Source organism: Myotis nattereri (assembly GCF_964212035.1).
Source record: "Myotis nattereri genome assembly, chromosome: 11".
Classification (NCBI taxonomy): Eukaryota; Metazoa; Chordata; class Mammalia; order Chiroptera; family Vespertilionidae; genus Myotis; species Myotis nattereri.
In genome coordinates this window covers 24,775,546-24,796,889 of record NC_138086.1, presented here as the reverse complement: position 1 = coordinate 24,796,889, position 21,344 = coordinate 24,775,546, and the positions used below count along the sequence as shown (strand labels likewise).

Below are 21,344 nucleotides of genomic sequence, written 5' to 3'. Positions count from 1 at the left end.
GTGACACCAGGAAAAAAGGCAAAGGGGTTAAGAAGAAGAAGTTTTTAAGGAATAGTCACAAATGCACAAGAAAAGAAATGCTTGATATAAAACTCTATCATCAAGCTGTGAAAAATGTTTAATTTTTAAGGTGAGATACGACTATCTGGTTCTAAATTTAACACCCAGGAAACCTTGAATTAGTTATTTGGCTGGAAAACCCATGTTTGCAGCCAAGAGACTGCCTTACTTGGTCACGAAACAAAGACACACACACGGGAGAAAATCAGTTCTGTTCTGCTACTTCTCTGCTGAGGCCCTAGTATGAGGGGTCTACATTTCCACACAGACAGACCAAGGCAATAACCACAATATCTATTTCCCTGCTACTATTATGCTCAGAACGATGGGGAAAATCCTGAAATCAGATCTTAGCTTTTATATAAGAAATTAAAAGAAATTGATCATCTGCCCAACCAGCATGGCTCAGTGGTTGAGCATCAACCTATGAACCAGGAGGTCATAGTTTGATTCCTGGTCAGGGCACATGCCCGAGTTCTGGGCTCGATCCCCAGTCGGGGGCATGCAGGAGGCGGTCAACCAATGATTCTCTCTCATCATTGATGTTTATATCTCTCTCCCTCTCTCTATCTCTCTGAAATCAATAAAAATGTATTTTTTAAAAAAATAAAAGTAGAAAAATAGAAGAAACTGATGATCAATTATTTCATACCCAAATGGTCTTAGTGTTACATGCCTATATCTCACATACACATTTTCCTAATAAGCATGGCTAAGCTAGTATTTTTCATTTCAAGCAAGACATCTTTAAGGTTATCTAATACCTACTATTAAGGGGTAGAAATAAGTTCTCCCACTTATTAATAACAATCTTCATGTACAAAGAAGTTACTATTTGAGAAGTGCTAACTCTCCATCTGCACTATGAAAAGAACAGGAAAAAACTATTAGCAGCATAGACTGAAACACAGTAAAAATAAAAGGAAGACAAACTGGGTCCTGGCACCAGTCATTTCCTTCCTGTTTCCCTTCCCTGCTGGCCAAGTCAGCCTCTCCTGCTCAGTTTCTGAATTCTGGAGGGATGACTGCAAAAGAATTTCTCATTCTAACGTGTAGCAAATTAATGACTACAGTTACACAATAAACCCAGGCCCCCTTGCTTTTCACTCAACTTTTAGTATCATTCTTTCATCAGCCTTTCGATAATCCCTTCAATAAAAGGTATTGGGAAAACTGGAAACCACATACAAAAGACTGAAACTCGGCCATTATTCTTACCCCATACACAAAATCAACTCAAAATGAATTAAAGACTTCAATATAAGAGCTGAAACCATAAAATCTTAGAAGAAAACATAGGGGTAATCTACTTGATATCAGTTTTGGCAACAATATTTTGGATTTGACAACAAAAGCAAAAGTAATAAAAGAAAAAACAAATGAGTGGGGCTATATCAAATTAAAAAGCTTTTGCAGAGCAAAAGAAACGCATCAAAAAATGAAAAGCAACCTGTGGACTGTGAGAACAAAATTGCAAGTCATATATCTGATAAGGGGTTAATAATCCAATATGTAAAAAACTAACACAAATCAAAAACAAAAGCATCACAATCCAATTTTTAAGTACACAGAGGAACTTAAATACACAATTTTCCAAAGAAGCCATGCAAATGGCCAAAAGGTGCATGAGAAGATGTCCAACATGACTAATCATCAGAGAAATACAAATTAAAACCACAATGAGATATCACCTCACACATTAGATTGGCTATCATCAAAGCCAAAAAATAGGTGCTGGCAAGGATACCTTGTGCACTGTTAGGTAGAAATGTAAACTGGTGCAACCAATATGAAAAATAGTATGGAGCTTCCTCAAAAAAGTGAAAATAGAACTATTAAATGATCCAGTAATCCCACTTCTGGTGTACATCCAAAGGCAATAAAAACAGGATCTCAAAAGAGTTATCTGCTCTCCCATGTTCACTGTAGCATTGCTTACAATAGCCAAAATAAGAAAACAACCTAAGTGTCTATCAACAGAGGAATGGGTAAAGAACATATGGCATATCTATACATATAAAAGGCTAATATGCAAAGTGTCCCCTCGAGAGTTCGACCGACCAGGAGTTCGATCACTCGTTATGACATGTGCTGACCACCAGGAGGTGGCACAGAATGAAGGAAGGCCCCAGCCGGCAGCCAGTAGCAACTAGGGACCTACCCGTGCACAAATTTTGTGCACTGGGCCTCTAGTACTGTATATAACGTAATATGATTCAGCCATGAGAAAGAACAATGTGTTACTGTTTACGACCACGAGGGCATTATGCTTAAGTGAAATAGGTCATAGAAAGACAAACACTATATGATATCCCTTAAATGTGGAATCTAAAAAAAAAAAAAAAGAAGAAGAATCGAAGCTGCCAGGGACTAGTGGAGTGGAGGAAATGGGGAGGTGGTGGACAGAGAGTACCAACTTCCAACTCTATGATGAGTCAGTTCTGGAGATCTAATGAACAGCATAGTGGTTATAGTTAATAATACTGTATTATATACTTAAAGTTGCTAAGAGATCTTAAATATTCACACCACTAAAAAGAAATGGTAATCATGTGATGTAATGCAGTTGTTAGCTAATCCTATGGTGGTAATCATTTTGCAATATATAAGTGTATCAAGTTAACACACTGTACACCTTAAACTTACACAATGTTATATGTCCTTTATATATCAATAAAGCAGGGGGGGGGGGGGCTTTCCTCCATTCCAAAAATAGTATTTCCTCATATGCAACATTAGAAAAATTATCCATAAATCCACTTCTAAGAGATAACAAAAGTTAAGAATTTAGGGGAATATTCTTATTACTTAGTTGTATATTAGTTTTAGTACAAGAATGTACAAGGTTTCTAGGGGAATCGTGTAGGAATCTAAGTCATCAGTTTGATTCTCAGGTGAACTAATTAAGATCCATTCACTCTGTGGCTGCTGATCAGACTTTTTAGCACGTCCAGCTACTCCAACTATCTTGGAGAGTCCTGCCGTTGATCACTATTGGGGGGTGTGGGTGGGAGAATGAATATATCAGTGCAGATTGTACCCTAGTCCACATGAAAAACTAAATCGAGCCCAGGAAATGAGTCAGGAATGTCATTTTTACATGAGCCAGGAAGCAAACTTACACGGTGGAAAGAAACAACTTCTACTCTTAATTCCACTGCCACCAAGCTTTGTGAGCTGTCAAATTATTTCAGCTTTCACATTTCCCTGGGTAAATCTGGGATTAATAATAATGCCCCCACCTGTGATGAGGCCAGGAGTGAGGCTCACTCAGGTGAGACACCAGATGGCAGACTGCTTTGCAAAGCATAAAAGCTACAAAACTGCAAACTCTGTGATGTCTGTGGTTATAAAGAGTGTTTGCAAACTTGGACATACATAAAAATAATCTCAAGCGTAATTCCTGTGGGCCCTGCACCCACAAATTCCAATTCAATCATCCCTTCCCCACAGGGTTGCTTTTCTAACTCTCAAGTGACTTTGGTGGGGCTGATCCTTAAACCCCCCCCCCCCAACACACACACACACACACACACACACACACACACACTGTAAGCAGTGCTGAGATTTAAAAAATAGTCAACATAGAGTACTCTTACTAAAAATTATCTCATTTGCATCCTTTACTCATTTATTTACTCATTAAATTTCTTGGGCATTTAATATGTGCCCATTCCTAAATCAGGCTGCAAATTTCATTTGACACAACTATTTGTTTGTGTGTGTCCACAATGAAAATGATACAGGGTCAGTTTGATCTCAGACTACCTTTTGTATTATGACACCAACAAGTACACAAAATGACAAGACCTAAGGCAGCTCCCACTATCTGCCAAATACAGAAGTGGGCTTTGATGCAGCATGAAGGCTGACATGTAAATAATGTTATCAATAATAACCCATGAAATTGACTTTATCTATTGTTCCCTTAACTGGTTCAATCTCTAATTTGAACCTCTGTAGTATGTAAAACAAGAGAAATGAAAAGCAGGTTTCTTTTTTTTACTCTGACAAATAAAAAACAAAGATTTAAGAAATGTAATATTGAGTGCTGGCCAGGTCGCTCAGTTGGTTGGAGCATTGTCCCATGCACCAAAAGGTTTTAGGGTTGATTCCCAATCAGGGCACATACCTAGGTTGTGGGTTCAATCCCCAGATTGATGTTTCTCTCACACATCAATGTTTCTCTTTCTCTCTCTCCCTTCCCCATCAATGTCTGTGTCTCTCTCTCTCTCTCTCTCTCTCTCTCTCTCTCTCTCTCTCTCTCTCTCCCCCTCCTTCCCTCCCTCCCTCCCTCCCTTCTTCACCCTTCCATTCTCTAAAAAAAAAAAAAAAAATCAATAAACATAACCTCGGTGAGATTTTTTTAAAAAAAGGAAGAAATGTAGCAGAACCACAGTCTTCCAGTGACTCGCTAAAATGCCTAACACAAAGGGAAAGAGGAGAGGCGCCCACTGTGTTCTGTAGGCCTTTTAGAAAACATGGAGTTGTTCCTTTGGCCACATGCATGCGAATCTACAAGAAAGGTGACATTGTGGACATCAAGGGAATGGGCTCTGTTCGAAAAGGAGTGCCCTACAGTGTTACCATGGCAAAACTGGAAGAGTCTGCAGTGTCACCCAGCATGTGGTGGGCATTGTTATGAACAAACAAGTTAAGGGCAAGCTTCTTGCCAAGAGAGTTAGTGTACAGATGGAGCATATAAAGCACTCTAAGAGCTGAGATATGATCAGAAATGGCCCAAGAGAAATGACCTGGGTTCCACTGAAGCATCTGCCTCTCCCCACAGGGAAGCACACTTGGGAGAACCAATGGAGAGGAGCCTGAGCTGCTGGGACCCTTCCCTATGCATCAATGGCATGATAAGTGTTTGAGAAAAGGCCTCTGTACTGATCAAAATGTTTCTCTTAACTGAGTATAAGTGTGGAATCCCTTCCCCCCAAAATAATTAAAGGAAACGTTGTATCCTAAATAAATAAATAAAATGTAATAGTAAGACCTCTGGCCCATTTAGCAAGTCCCCTTCTCTAGAGGCTATAACCAAAGGGCAATATACAGTCAGGACAGCTGTCCAACTTCACATTTACAAGAGCTATAGACATTACTGCCTAGACTAACTCACCTACATATGAGGCCATCATCCATTAATTTATGCAGACCTACTAGAGAGTGCATAGATTTGGGATCAGTACTACCTTCCATGATAATAAATTGTATATTTTAGTTAACAACTGGTGCAATAACTCCCATATGTAAAGAATTAATTCCTCCCCTTTGTTCTAAAAATATTTCAGTGAAACTGCAGGGGGTATATTCTAGTTGAGGAATAGTGAAATTTCTTCTAAATGTCTCCGGCTCATCCTATTCATATCCTTCAGTATTTAATAGTTGTGTGCATTTAAAGCATGTTCTCACTGATACATGTAATCAAAACTAGAGATTTAATCAAATGGAATCATAATCACTGAAGTCAAATTTCCTTGCTTCTTGCTTGCTTTGATTCAAATTAATTACTCATCGAAATCACATCGAGGCCCTTCCTGATTCCAAGTATGTCCAGGTGCAACATGCAGTGCTTGGGAATGGCTACCAGAAGTCCCATTGTTTGACCTTGCTTCAAGTCCCATTATTTGACCTTGCTTCAAAGCTTCTCTTAAATGACTTTTCTGTAAAATAAAATGACCAAGTCCACAAAATCCTACATTTCAGATACTTAGGAGAAGAGTAACTAAAAGAGACAGAGAAGATGAAAGAAAATGCTTCATATTTGAAAAAGACACAAATGCCCAACTCTAGCCACAGGTCTAAAGAAATCATGAAAAATATCTCACTTATTTCTCTCTTCATAAGCACTCTACTTCTACTACAGAACTAACATTGGTGCCTGTGTCTTTAGACTTTCTCATAGATGAAAGCACTTTGTAAGACTCCCCCTTGTAAGTATAACCTTATTCTGAGTTCTGGATTCTGAACTTTTAAAATATTTTTTTTCAATTTTTAGAGCAAAAATGTCTTTCCACAAATCTACAGTCTTCTTAAACTGAGAAATCAGAAAAAGGGGGGAAAAACAAACAAACAGGAAATGAGGCAAAGAACAACCCTGAAGAAAAAAAAAAGATGACTATAAAGTAGATGTTTCAGTATTAGAATTATTCAGCACTCATTTAGCTAACACTGACAACCAATTACATGACAAACATACAGGAGGCTGAAATAAAAGGTGTGCCACACAGTCCATTACAATACAATGTCCTAAATGCTATAACTGTTTAAAAGTAGTGTAGCCATTCCTTAGTATTCCAGATGTATCAAAAATATTAAGAATGCGAAAAACTACAGGACACTGAAAAAAGAGACAGAGGAAGATATAAACAGATGGAAGAACATACCGTGTTCATGGATTGGTAGAATCAACATCATCAAAATGTCCATACTACCCAAAGCAATCTGTAGATTCAATGCAATCCCCATTAAAATACCCAATGACATAATTCAGACTTACAACGAACTTTCAAAAATTCATCTGGAATAAAAAAAGACCCCGAATAGCTACAGCAATCCTGACAAAGAACAACCAAGTAGGTGGGATCTCAATACCAGATATCAAGCTGTACTACAAAGCCACTGTTCTCAAAACAGCTTGGTACTGGCACAAGAACAGACATATAGATCAATGGGATAGAATAGAGAATCCAGAAATCGACCCAAACCAATATGCCCAATTAATATTTGACAAAGGGGGCATGAACATACAATAGAGTCAAGATAGTCTCTTCAATAAATGGTATTGGTAAAATTGGACAGATACATGCAAAAAAATGAAACCAGACCACCAACTTACACCATACACAAAAATAAACTCAAAATGGATAAAGGACTTAAACATAAGATGGGAAACCATAAAAATACTAGAGGAATCCACAGGCAGCAAAATCTCAGACATATGCCGAAGGAATTTCTTCAGATACTGCTCCTAGAAAGAGAACATAAACAAATGGGACTACATCAAAATAAAAAGCTTTTGCATAGCAAAGGAAACCAACAAAACAACAAGAAAGCCCACTGCATGGGAGAACATATTTGCCAATGTTATCACCAATAAGGGTTTAATCTCCAACATTTACAGGGAACTCATACAACTTAACAAAAGGAAGATAAACAACCCAATCAAAAAATGGGCAACGGACCTAAATAGATATTTTTCGAACGAAGACAGAAGGAAGGCCAAGAAACATATGAAAACATGCTCAAAGTCACTAATTATCCGAAAGATGCAAATCAAAATGACAATGAGGTACCATCTCACACCTGTCAGAATGGCTGTCATCAACAAATCAACAAACAACAAGTGTTGGCGAGGATGTGGAGAAAAAGGAACCCTCGTGCACAGCTGGTGAGAATGCACTCGTGCAGCCACTATGGAAGACAGTATGGAGTTTCCTCAAAAGTTAAAAATGGAATTCCCATTTGACCCAGTGATCCCACTTCTAGGAATATATCCCAAAAAGCTAGAAACACCAAAAAGCTAGAAACACCAATCAAAAAGGATATATGCACCCCTATGTTCATAGCAGCACAATTCACCGTAGCTAAGATTTGGAAACAGTCTAAGTGCCCATCATCAGATGAGTGGATTAAAAAACTGAGGTACATCTACACAATAGAATACTACACAGCAGTAAAAAAGAAGAAATTCTTACCATTTGCAACAGCATGGATGGAACTGGAGAGCATTATGCTAAGTGAAATAAGCCAGTCAGAGAAAGATAAATATCACATGATCTCACTCATTTATAGAATATAATGAACAACATAAACTGATGAACAAAAACAGATCCAGAGACAGAGAAGCTTGACTGTTAAACCTCAGAGGGAAGGTAGGGGAGGGTGGGGGTAAGGTGAAGAGACCAACCAAAGGACTTGTATGCATGCATATAAGCCTAACCAATGGACACACCAGGGGGGTGAGGGCATGAGTGTGGGGGGGGGGGTGAGTTGGAGGGGTAATGAGGGGGATGAGGACATATATGTAATACCTTAATCAATAAAGAAATTTAAATATATATATTAAGAATGTACTAGAAGAAAGTTTGGAAAGTTTCTATAATCTAAGAGTGAGGAAGTTCCAAGTTTGAACAAAACCTAGAAGACATAAAAGAAAACATTGAGAAATACAGCTTCATAAAAATAAAAAAATTTTAATGGTCAGACATCATAAAGTCAAAAGAGAAGCTGGGGGAAAACTGCAATATAAATACCTAAGAACTAATTGTCTTAATATATAAAGAGTTCCTACAAATCAATAAAAAGACTGACATACTAGAAAAATGGCTAGTTCACTGGTAGGTGCTATTAGATAAATGGAGCTCAATAATCACTAGTTATTATTATTATTATTAAAAGAAAAACAAAAAACAAAAACCTACCCAGACCAGCTGAAGCCCCTATGCTTATATGCTCTCACAGCACTCTTTGTTTTTCCTTTACAATACATAAAACAATTTGTACTAATAAACTTATCTCAGAGTTCACTGATTAATGCCTTTCTCCCTCTTCTAGACTTTAAACTCAATAAGGGCAGAGATCTTATGTTTGATACAATTTTTGATCCATGGCAGATAGATATTCAATATATGTGAAAGTCATTCTTTCATGCAACAAATATTTATTATGGATCAGGTGGGCTACATTCTGGAAACATGGTGCTGAACAAGGCAAACTACTTCTCTCTTCTCTTGAAGCTTCCATTCTAGGAGCAGTCAGAAAATCATAAAAAGTAATGTAATGCTCTGCAAAGAGATATTACATTTTTCCATACTAATATCCCCAATAGGCTTTTTCTTTTTTATTATTATTTTTATTATTCATTTTATTAATAATCAAAATTTATTATTTTTATTTTATTTTTAATAATTTTTAATCCTCACCTGAGGATGTTTATTGATTTGAGAGAGAGAAAGGGAGAGAGAAACATTGATGTGAAAAAGAAGCATCGATTGGTTGCCTCTCATAATCACCCAACTGGGGATCAAACCCACAACCTAGATATATGCCCTGACCTGCAACCTTTTGGTGCCCAGGACAACACTCCAACCAACTGAGCCACCCAGCCAGGGCACATTTTCATTTTTAGTGATTTCTTCTGATTAAAATAACTTGAATAACAGTTCAAATTAATTCTTGAATGAAGAATTTATTTTCCACTACAACTTAACAGCTACAAAATAGAGCAGAAAATAAAACATACGACCTTATTATCTAAACACAACGATTTTTAGCATTAAAGTATATTTCTCCCCTTGTTTTTCATGAACCTTCCTTCAATATGACAGTGAGCATAGAACATGCAATGTTCTCTACTTTTTTTATCACACAAAACCTTTCATTCATAAAAGAGATCAAGGGACACTGCAAAAATGGTTTCCTTCTGAAAAGGAAAAAAGATCTCTCTAACAGCCACGGCTCCAACTCATTCAACCCTTCTTGCCTTCTTCAAGAACAAGTTTTTGCCAAAGTGGAACAGGCCTCCAGCACCAACCCAGGCAATGAATTTTGTCTTGACGTTTAAACAGGACCATTTTCAAATAGACGATGTAGTAGCCTCACACATGCCAATCATTCTTTTCCCACATTCTTTTCTCTTTTATATTCTTGACAAGATGTCGCACCTTTGAGGAGATTTTATTTCTTCTGTCTTTTCTTCATGCTTTTCTTACTAGAGACCTTCTTCTAGCTTCTTTAAAACAAAATGGACATGAAAATGCTCATGAGCTAGATTTGGGGAAAGAATCAATGATCAGGCAGAAGGAGTTGGAGACCTGAAATTGAAGACACTGCCTGCCTTTCTGAGGACATAATCGGTAGCTGGTGGTCCTGGGAGATTGGCAAAGCACATGTTCCCCTAATGTTTATCAAGTTGGCAACAAAAGTAGTTGAATATTTTCCTTTAATAGTAAGTAGAGGTTTATAGACACTAGACAGGTTATGAATGGCAAAATATTTCTCCTATAAAGAGATAGCAAATATTTTGGGAAATTTTAGTTTAGATAGCTTGGGGGTCAAAAATAAAATAAAATAATAAGTAGATCATTGAAGTGATTTTTAAAAACTGGCTGTGAATGTATACTGGCTCTGTAGGAAGTGAAAAAAAAGACAGAATTCCAGCTTGGTTCCTTCTACTTTTCTAGCAAAATAGCATACAACATTAATTCTCTACATAAAAACAAATGAAAACAAGCCTGCAATGCATCACAACCAGAATATATTTAATAGGATGATATTAAACAATGAAACTTTCAGAAAAAGTTACAGAAATGGTATCTTGCCTCAGAGTAGCATTTATATGCTAATGATTTCTAATAGTCTTTTTTTTCCCACTTGGGGGGGGGGGGCGAGGGATGAGGGAAAAAATATGCATGTTGAAGAAGGAAGAATCATGGCTCTTTTTGGCTATGCTTCAGTTTTCTATAAACAGATTCTTATACCTTTGGCATAAGAGTCCTTGTATGTAATGGTAAAAAAAAAAAAAGATTATGCAAAATATTGTGACTTTACTGCTCTCTAAAATAAATGCCACTAACACCTCCCAGTAAAATTCAATGAACACGAAGTACCATGCAAGCGTTAAGGGGTAATCTGACACTATCCTTTCTAAACCTCTAAGAAGCAGCAATGCAAATCATGACTTTTCAATGATGTTTCCAAGGTAATTCTTGAGACATTATAAAGCATTTGATAGCACACAGACAAGCTCAAAATCATCAGTCATTTGGAGTGCCAGCCCAAGAATTTAATCTTTAATCTTCAAAAAGTGGTTCACCACCAGAGGGAAAGGAAGTGGGGTTGGGGAGGAGGTAGTACAGGGTAAAGGAGTCAAATGTATATGGCGAAGGAAGGAGATTTGAGTTTGGGTGGTAAACACAATGCAAAATACAGATGATGTGTTACAGAACTGAACACTTGAGCCCAGCTGCACGGCTCAGTGGTTGAGCACCGACCTGTGAACCAGGAGGTCACAGTTCAATACCCAGTCAGGGCACATGCCCAGTTTATGGGCTCGATCCCCCTTGTGGGGTGTGCTGGAGACAGCTGATCAATGATTCTCTCTCATCATTGATATTTTTCTCTTTCTCTCCCTCTCCCTTCCTCTCTGAAATCAATAAAAACACATTTTTTAAAAGAACTGAACACTTGAAACCTATATCATTTTATCAACCAATGTCACCCCAGTAAATTTAATTTCCTTTTTTTAAGTTGTTCACCCCAAATATTTGCTTTCTCTGTACTATTTTACCTCAAAGTGTTTGGGCCCAAAATTTCAGATTTGTACATTTTATAAAATGAGATCATGTTTTAGATAGTTTGGTTGTTCACTTGCTACTGTCCAATATATCCTGCCTACAAAAGCCTTCAAAATATTGACAAAAACAAAACTTAGAGAAGGAAAAAACCTCTTGCTGACTCATTCCCCATAGAGAAACATTTATTATCTCCAGGGCAGTATGCTGAATTTCTACCTCTACTGCTGCAATTTCCACTCGTGAATTCTGCAAGAGGCTTAGGGCACAGAAGAGGAAGAGGTCAAAATCCTTTGAAAGACACATTGCTTTTAAGGGTACTGTAATGAGATCTGCAGAAAAGTTATTGATCCGTGCCCTTTCGTTTTACTTCCAATATATACTACAGTCATGTTATTTCCCTATGAAAGTTCAGCGTATTCATCTAGGAACTTGCAGCAGCAGGACATATAGAGAGCCGGAATTCTGAAGTGTTCATTAATAAGGAGGCAAAAGGTCATCAAGGAAATCCAGGCACCAGGCAACAAAGAAAAATTCAATTCAGAACCAGTTCCAGCTTCTTTGGGTCATACTGTGAGTGATCAAAGAACATGAAGTTGAGGAAAAAAACAAGAATAAATAAATGTGTGTATTAATATACACCAATACAGTTACTGGCACTACCCTACTAAAGTCTAGCCATATATCCTCACCTAATGCCAGCAACCCTATAAAGCAGGTGTTATTTCCTCAGTCAGGTCTACTCAACTCCCAAACCCATGCTCATCACAACATGTGCTCTGAAATATTCTGTGGCAGGCGAGGGGTGAAGGAAGGTTTCTTCAACAACTATACTTTTGAATGAAGTTTACAAGGGAATTAATGTTGAAATTTTAAAGTATAATTAAAATTAATGTTATTTAGATACATAAAATAATATAAAAAAGAAAACAGCATACATTATTTTTCCAAAAAAAAATGTAAAGTCTGGGAAATTCTATACTAAGTGAGCTATTATTATTTCCTTTAAAATTTATCTTCTTTAAAGAAAAAAAATTTAAGCCCTAACAAACAGCAGAATTTCCTTAGCAGCATGTCAATAAGATTATGATGCCTTCCCAGAAACTCACATTATTTGAACTCAGAAGACATGCCTTACTGTGCCCTGTGCTCTCAGATGAAAGTGCAGTTCCCCCCGCCCCCCTTGCAAATTTCTGCCTTGTCCATGTCTGGTGTATGTGGAGAGTTCGGGGTAAAAGCAGAGGAGGAGGAGAACAGAGATCTGTGCATAGTGGATCCTGGATTTTCTAGGAAAGCCTCCATCTCAAAGCTCTTGTCCCACCATCAGATGGCATTAGTCTGTTGTGCCCTAGACTCTGGTTTGGCAGATGTGCTCTCTCAGTGCCTGACAGTCAAGACAGAGTTTGGATCAGAGCCCAGTTTCAGTTTTCCCCTTATGAAACAAGAAGTATGAAATCCAAACCCAATTAGTTGTTTTAAATAGATACAATAATTCCTGAGACTGATTTGCCTACTGACAAATATCCACGTAGTAAAGGACAAAACATGGAAGAAGGACCATGGCCTTGCATTCAACCCCAAGACCAGTCACTTGCTCTGTAACCTTGACTAATTACTTTATCTCTGAGGCCCATTTCCCTAACTGTAAATTATGGCTAATAAGTAGTTCATAAAGTTGTAGTGATACTTAATGACATAATATATACAAATTGCCTTGAATTCTGCTTAATACTTAGTAAATATCCAATAATTGCTTCATTTTTTCATTTGCATCTGAACAAAATGCGTTGAAACTTCGCAACTATGTCAAAAGCTAGCTGGGGGGAAAAACGAAAAAGAAAAAGAAAAAAAAAAAGCCAGCTGAATTATACCTATTCAAGCTGTTTTCACCAATTGAGTTTGTATGTTCTATAGTATCCCAAGTTCAAGAAATAATATCAAAAGAAGATAATAACTTACCTCCCACTCTAGAAAAGGTATAATAGCTATCAAACACATGAATTGCACCCGATCTACCTTGGTTGGTTGTCCGCAGTGAGGTTCTCTCCCCTCTGATAGCTACTGTCCGCCACCTGGGTTGTAGACCTCTTCACAATCTGTTGGAGCTCCTGCTCCAAGCGTTCTTTGATGGCCTTCACTGTCTCTGGGATCTTCTTCAGTTTGGCAAGCCCCTTGATGAGGATGCCCATAAAAAGGGTGCTGTTCTCCTCTGGATCCAAGTCCAAATCCTCTTTGATGTCCTGTAGGTTTATCTCCCTCACTGTAAAAAAATAAACACAGGTTCCATTACAAAAAACACAATGGGTCTGGTACATGGCTTCACTGCTTTGATTGCTCCCTTAAAGAAATCAGAGAAGCCCTGGCTGGTGTGGCTCAGTTGGTTGAGCATTGTCCCATGCACTGAAAGGTTGCCAGTTCCTTTCCCAGTCAAGGCATATGCCCAGGTTGCAGACTGGATCCCGGGTAGGGGATATGCAGTAGGCAGCCAATGGAAGTTTTGCTCTCACATTGATGTTTCTCTCTCTCCCTCTCCTTCCTCTATCTCTAAAAATCAATTTTTAAATCTTCTTTTAAAAATAGAGATTTTTCAATTATATTTGTAATTAAATTATATTTACATAGTAAGTAAGAATCACACAAAAACAGTACATTCTTCAATCCATCCCAATTGGTTAGTAATAAGAGATAGAAACAATTAACAGCAAGAAAGCAAATCTCCATGGGAAGTTTCCATAGACTACCACTTCCAGAATGAGTCAGTCAGTTTGTGACATTTATTAAGTATTCATTATTTATAAAATGTCACACTTGGCATGAGAATTCTAAAGAGACAGACCATAGTTTAAAAATTCCTATTTATTAGTTATAAGAGATCAATAGCTTGAAATAAAGACATTTATAAATACATGAAGAAGAGGTAAATAAGATTAAATTATAACAAATTATAAAAGAGATGAAGAAAATAAATGAAAAATAATGCATGCAAGTGAGACAAAACTTTGAGGGTATGTCTAGCATAAGATTATTATCTACTGAAGACTGGTATTGCTAATACATGTAGGTTCTCTGAGAATGAACTATATATGTCAGTAATCTCTCTAGATCTTTAGACTGCAGCTTTCATCCAAGCTACCTGGTTTTCAAATGGAAGAAACATCTAGAACAGTGTTCTTAACCCCGTGAGAAGGTGGGAAGCAGGTGGGACTGGAATCTGAGATTTCTGTTATCTGCTGAAATCCATAGGCCCTTCCCTCAAACGAATATACATATACACAACACTTCTCCTGTAATTTCAGAGCAAGCACTACTGTCAAAAGGAAAAAGAAGCACAGGTTGAAAACTTCTGGCCTAAAAATAATTCTCTAATTTTACAAGTGGCTGGATTAGGACAGACAAAGCAAAAGTGAATACAAACTTAAATATGGACCCTAATAAAGTTTCCCCATCCTCCCCTTTCCTCCACTCCTCAAAAAAACTGAATCATTTTTAAAATATGTGCCATTCTGAAATATGCATACATTCTTCTTTAGTGGATTCTAGCTCAACTACACAACAAGTGCAGTCTGGGTTGTTCGGCACTACTGGAATGCATTGAAATCTGTTTATTTCATTCCCTAAATGAAAATACCCAGTATATGGAGTAAGTCCTTGTAACCACTAAATACATTTCCTAAAACCTCTACTCCAGACGACAAGTAGGCTATTCTCTTCAGTCCTGTGTTTTGCTCCAAATTCATAAAATGCACATAAATATAAACCAAATGCATGTAATGATATAATTACTTATACAACCTTAATCTAAAGTAAATCCTCTGCATATTTATCTGTGATGCTGTTGTCTTACTTAGATTCAATCGACCCCTAAAATCCATAAAGAGAGAAAAGAACATAAATAACAACCAAATTCATGTGGTTTTCCTCACAGAACAGTGGGCATTTGATATGGTATTTAAATTTAAGTTTTTTAATACTAGTAAACTGGTCGTAGAACCAAGAAGCTGTAAGCCTCTAAAGATCACATGCCAATCAATTCTGAAGGCAAATCAAAAAAGTCATTGATATTTCCAAAAGTGACATTTCAAGAATACACATTTTAGTTGCAGGTTTTGTTTTATACACAAAGAGCTAGACACCTCAGGCCACAAAATTATTCCATCCTTCAAGACCAACCTCAAAAGCAAGACGAGAAAAATATTTAGCAGGCAAGGGACTATCTAAATTCAACCTGTTAGAGGGGGAAATGAAGCGAAAAGATAAGCAGAACTCCAGGCAGAAAAAAAGGTAATAGAAATTTAGCTGGGACAAAATGATCTTCATAAAAGAGGATCTATAAGTAACAAAGGACCATGCAAAGGGCCACCTGAAAATTACAGCCACATGCCGCAAGAGCGATTGGTGATGAGAAAAATGTAGTTTAACTCAATAAGGGCCTAGATGACGTGGCATATAGCTACTCACATGCACATTAATATAATAGATAGCCTATTAAAAATAACAAGTAAGCAAGGTATGAATATTAAAATGCCACCGCCCCAAATGGCACATTTGTTTAGAACCTTATCTATCTGCTTGTCTCCTGAAATCTCCTAGAGCATAAACACGGAACAGATCCAATATTAATTAATTTATAGTATCTATTTCACTTACATCAGCTGAAAATTAAAAGGCAATTTAAAAGGATAATATAATCAACCATGAAGACTAGTCTAATAATCACAAAAACCCTGTGATTTCAGATAGAGCTATTGGTACTTTATGAAAAAGCCTTGTGCAAAATAATTTAGCTGAAATTCAGTAAGGGCTCACAGCACAATTAGAACAAAATGTACATATTTCTACACCCCAAATCATTCCCTTGTGTCTATATTGCTATAATATGCACTCAATGTGTGGGTTTTAGAACACTTTAAAAAACAGAAACACCTTACTTCCTTTTCCAATTTCTTATCTGCGATATTTTTGCTTTGAGTGTCTTAAGTGAGGATTTCTTGAACCTGGTTTAAAAACTTTCACTGGTAGAAGACTGCTAAATAATAAAAGACTCTCATGTCCTTTCACTAATTATTTCTACTAAAATCCTACTGGCCCCAATTGTTTCTTATTAGACAGACAGGCATGCATATACATCCTCTATATCCATACATCCTTATTTAAGTGGATGTAAATGATGTCACTGGCTGAGCTTAAGCATAGAATCCTGAAAGAGGTTTACCTAAGACACTTTGGGACTCATGGAATATTTAACTAGATGATATCTACAGTCCTTTCAAGCCCTACAATTCCATGATTCTACTAAGTACAGTGTAAATCTATGCATCTCTGATCACTAAGCCTATAGCTGAGTAGGTATAACTATATTATAGATAACCCACTTAAAAAGAGATAAACAAGGTGAATGATCCATTTATGCAGTAAATATTTTATAAAAGAAAACTATTTCTTTGTTTTCCATTAAGTACAGAAAGCAATCTAGACCAGTCCGTGGCTGTTTTCTTTTCATAATATGCTTGGAAAGAAAGATTGGTAACATACGCCATATGTCATCAAATTGCAGGAGGTCAGGGCTATGGTAAAACACTAATTTTTATTGAATATGTTATATTAATTTATCATTTATATTTATACACTAGAGGCCTGATGCACGAATTTGTGCACAATTTCGGCCTGGCCAGTGATAGGGTCTGTCTCGCCCAGTCCAAATCGGGCCAATCAGGGCCAGCCAGCAAAAGCGGGCGGGGAGGAAGGGCCATGGGAGGTTGGCTGGCTGTGGGGGAGGGGCCGATCGGGGATGGCCATCGGGGGCGAGGGACCACAGGAGATTGGCCAGCCGCCGAGGTTGGCTGTGGGAGTGTACTGACCACGAGGGGGCAGCTCCTGCTAGAGTGTCTGCCCCGTGGTGGTCAGTGCACGTCATAGCGACTGGTCATTCGGTCGCTTAGGTTTTTATATATATAGATGTTAAATAAGGTATAAGAGATAATGGTAATATTTACTATAGAAATTCCTGGTAGATATAATTCCTTATATTATGCACAGTAGCTAAATTATATAACATACATTTTTTTACCTACATAATTTACATGTATTCAAGAACATTATCTCTATATAATGTCTGCCACTACTGAACAGAATTCAATATAAAAAGGAGCCTTCAAAAAATCACCAAGCCTAATTAGACCACTAAAGCATCAGGATTACATACCCACCATGCTGCCCTGACAGATGGGAACCTGGCCTCAGAATACTGACAATATTCTCAAGCAGGAAATAATAAGAAAGTTACCACTGAAAAAAAATAATTCTTCTGCCTCTGATCAAAATGTCATTACAACTTCATACTTCAGATACCCAATCTACTAAAAAAAGACTATTATATAAAATATAAGTTAAATTTTTAAAAAAAATAGTCTGCCTCAAAATTGAGAGTAATATCTCTGTAGACAAAAAAATGTAAACAATGAGTGCAGCCAGAGTACATGTCCAGTGAGCTCCGGGTAGAGAAGCAGGCAGAAATTTGCAGAGACCTACGCTGCAGTGACTGGCCAGGTGAGTTGATGAAACCCTCCCAGGGCTATAAGCACAGAAACAAATCAAGCTCTAGACCTAGACTGGTAGGTTGCTGGACTCACCAATCCTTAACCTCCAATCATGTCCCAGTGGAAGCACTTGGTCAACTCTATATCTTAAATATCTTTCTTTTCATCATAAAAAATTACTTCTAACATCTTTTATTCTAAGTAATACACCCATTGGGGCAGACTCAGAGAGCAAGATCTAATGTACTGGTTGCCACTGGAGTATAGAATCTTGATTAGGGTCTTTCAAATGTTAACTAACTACCCTGAGTGTGGATTCCTGATTAAAGTACTTCAAAAATGTTAACCAAGAACCCCGAAGGCACAAATTAAATTAAAGAAAACTGGAGACAATATAATATACCCCACTCCTGAAAGGAGGCTGCCAAAAGCTACTGCCAACTGCTCCCAGGAGCTCTCATTTACAGGAGCAGGGAGTGTTTTCAGCCTGGGCACAGGGATGGTTTCAATTCTGAGGTGGAGATGAAACCCACATTGCCCTGACTTTTAGCACAGTGAATGTGCACTGGTTATTCCAGGAGTAAAGTGGACTAAGGGTTTAATGATGGTTTATTTGCCTCAGGAAGGTTAATAGCAAACCTTTTATTAGAATAAAAACAAACAAGACTATCTTTTTAATTAGTTTCTCTTGAGACAAAGCTCATCACCCCATTTAGAGCAAGGAGGATGTACCTTTGAAGCTCAGAGAAGCACCTAATGGAGAGAAGCTACTAAAAAAGTAAGAGGGACACAGGATAAGAGGACAAGTAAAAGATGAATAGATTGATAGTTTATACTAATATTCACAAAATTTATTAGACTGCAGGTATTTGTTAATGTATGTTTTTTAAGTTCAACTGCCCAGGAAGACAGCATGATGTAATGGAAAGAACAAGAGCTTGGCACCACACATGTTGGATTTGATTACCATCTCTACCACTTCCTAGTTGTGCAATCTCTCAAGTCATTAAATATTGCTGGACCTCAATTTCTTCATCTGTAAAGTGAAGATAGCATTACCTACAGAATTGTGCACATTAAATGTGATGTGACATGAAAACACAAAAACAAACCCCCAAAATAAAAAATGTAAGTTGAAAACTTCTAGCTTTAGGAACTCTGGGGTTGCTGAAGACAATGGGGGCTGCATAGGTCCCCATTTCTCAATATTTCTTCCAAAACAACATAGAACAATGAAAAGAATAAAAGTCATAGAAATCATGCCCTCAGGTTAACTTTAAGACAGAAATTGCCCCAAATTCAAAACAACTGTAAATAGAAATAAGAAAAGAACCATCTAATCCCAGCAAGTGATCTCCCAAGCTCCTCTCCAGTCCTGCTCAGCCACAAGGCTTTGTTGCAGACCAAGTCAGACTGTGAAAAACTGAGGAGGAGAGAAGAAGGGAGCTAGTGATGAACCAAAGACTGAACTGAAACTATCAATACAAAGACAAAGTCCACTGCAAGTTTCAAAATACTAAAAAGTAGCCAAGCATATCAGAGCATTGACTATAGAGAAGGAACTTAAAAGCAGACACAATCTGAAGGAGCAGTGTTTGAGACACACAGTTTCTGGGGGAAAACTAAAACAAAAAGAGAGAAATGCCCTTTGGCTATATCAGATGTGAAGAGAGAATGAAGCATAAAAGAAAAATTCAGGATCCTACAGGACAAGAGCATCAAAGTTCTGGAAACAAACAACCTTCCCCAACCATCAAAAACAAAAAAAAAAGCATCTGGATTTTGACAGAAGAGGGAGCCAATGAGCTAGAATTTCTATAAAACACTGATACTATAAACATGAACAGAAAACAATGAGATTCATGTAGAGCAAGCATGTCAAATTCACAGCCCGCGGGCCACATGTGGCCCACAACAAATATTTTTGTAGCCCAGCCAATATAACGGTATGTAAGAAAAGTTTTAATAAAAATTTCGTAACTTAATTTTTACAATACATAATTGTTAATAACGAACTACAACGTTCGCTAATGACTGAATACTATCATTGTGTTGCATTCATTCAGGCGCACCATTTCTCTCCACTAATACTAGCAGCAAATATTTTAGCAGCTGATTGCCATATCGTTAGTCTTAGACTCACTTGTTTGTTCACAACAGTAAATATTTCGCTTTCAGAACACAAGAAAAATAGATTTATTTGCATTACTCTTATGAATTTGTGCAGTTATTCAGTGTCTGGTAATTTAAAGTTCAAGAAAAAATATTAATTTTTATTAAAATTTTCTATTATTTTATGTTAACAATGACTCATTTATTTCAGCCCTTTGTATCCAGCATGTCTCTATCGAAATAAACCTACGTTTCTATGAAAATTGAAGCTTTTGTTTTTTTTGCGGCCCACATAAACTTAAACCTTGTTTATTTGGCCCGTGTTAGCCTTTGAGTTTGACATGCTTGATGTAGAGGCATATTGAAAAAAATCAGGAAATCTAAAGCACATCAACAGAGGAAAAGTCCCTATAATAAAATAATCATGAAGCACAAGAAAACTAGATGGCAACACTTCAGATGAAATTAATATACTCAAATAATTTGAGGATAGGTAAAGCCATTTTGAGTCAAAAATCCAAAAACTAAGAACAGACATGGACAAATAAAGAAAGGTATGAGAAGAAAACTGACTAATATCAGGAAAGATATGAAAGAAAAAAAATCATCTCATGCATGAATAATACATAATAAACTATAAAATACCAATGGGAGAATAAATTTTAAAATTCTATAAAGGGTACCGAGAAAATGCAGAGAATAAAAGGGGATATAAAGAAAAGTAAAAAATGACCAAAGAGAAAGTAGTAAAAATGGAAGACAGGACAGGAAAAAAAGTAACATATTACATGAAAAAGAAACAATACAAAAGAACTAATAATTAGAAATATAAACCAAGAAAAGTTGCCAAAAAATTGTTAATCTACAAAATAAAAGAACCCATTGGGTCTGAAGGAAAATTAACGCCAAAATATAACTCCAAGACATTTCCTACTAAAACTAGTCAATTCCTAAGTTTAAAGTCCTTTAAGGCCTACAAGATCAAATAACTCACAAGGGCAAAAAAATTAGATTGGCATCAGAATTTTCATAAAGCACATGAAGGAAAATAAAAATAACAGCATTTTACAAAATAATAATAATAATAATAATAATAATAATAATGAGGAAAAGTGTAAACCAAGAAATTTATACCCACTCAAGAGGTCCTTTAAGTACAAAGGCTGTGGGGTGGAAAGTATTTTTCAACAGAAGGAATTGAATAGCCATGACTCTTCCTGAGGAATCTTTTAGATGATGGACTTCATCCAACCCAGAGACAATTGAGAAAATTTCAGCAAAAAGATGAATGAGTATTTAAAGACAAAGACAAAAATGAGGATGTTGATGAAAAACAACT

The 21,344-nt window shown here is 36.9% G+C and overlaps 1 protein-coding gene across 2 annotated transcripts in view; it reads right to left on the bottom strand.

Moving 5' to 3' along the window:
- Positions 1 to 21,344, bottom strand: part of EXOC4 (exocyst complex component 4) — a 750,050-nt gene that overhangs the window by 644,031 nt on the left and 84,675 nt on the right. For both annotated transcript variants that reach the window (XM_081102441.1, XM_081102440.1), the window contains exon 6: positions 13,374 to 13,617. In XM_081102441.1, coding sequence (XP_080958567.1) covers positions 13,374 to 13,617 — 244 coding nt within the window. The remainder of the gene's footprint in view (positions 1 to 13,373; positions 13,618 to 21,344) is intronic.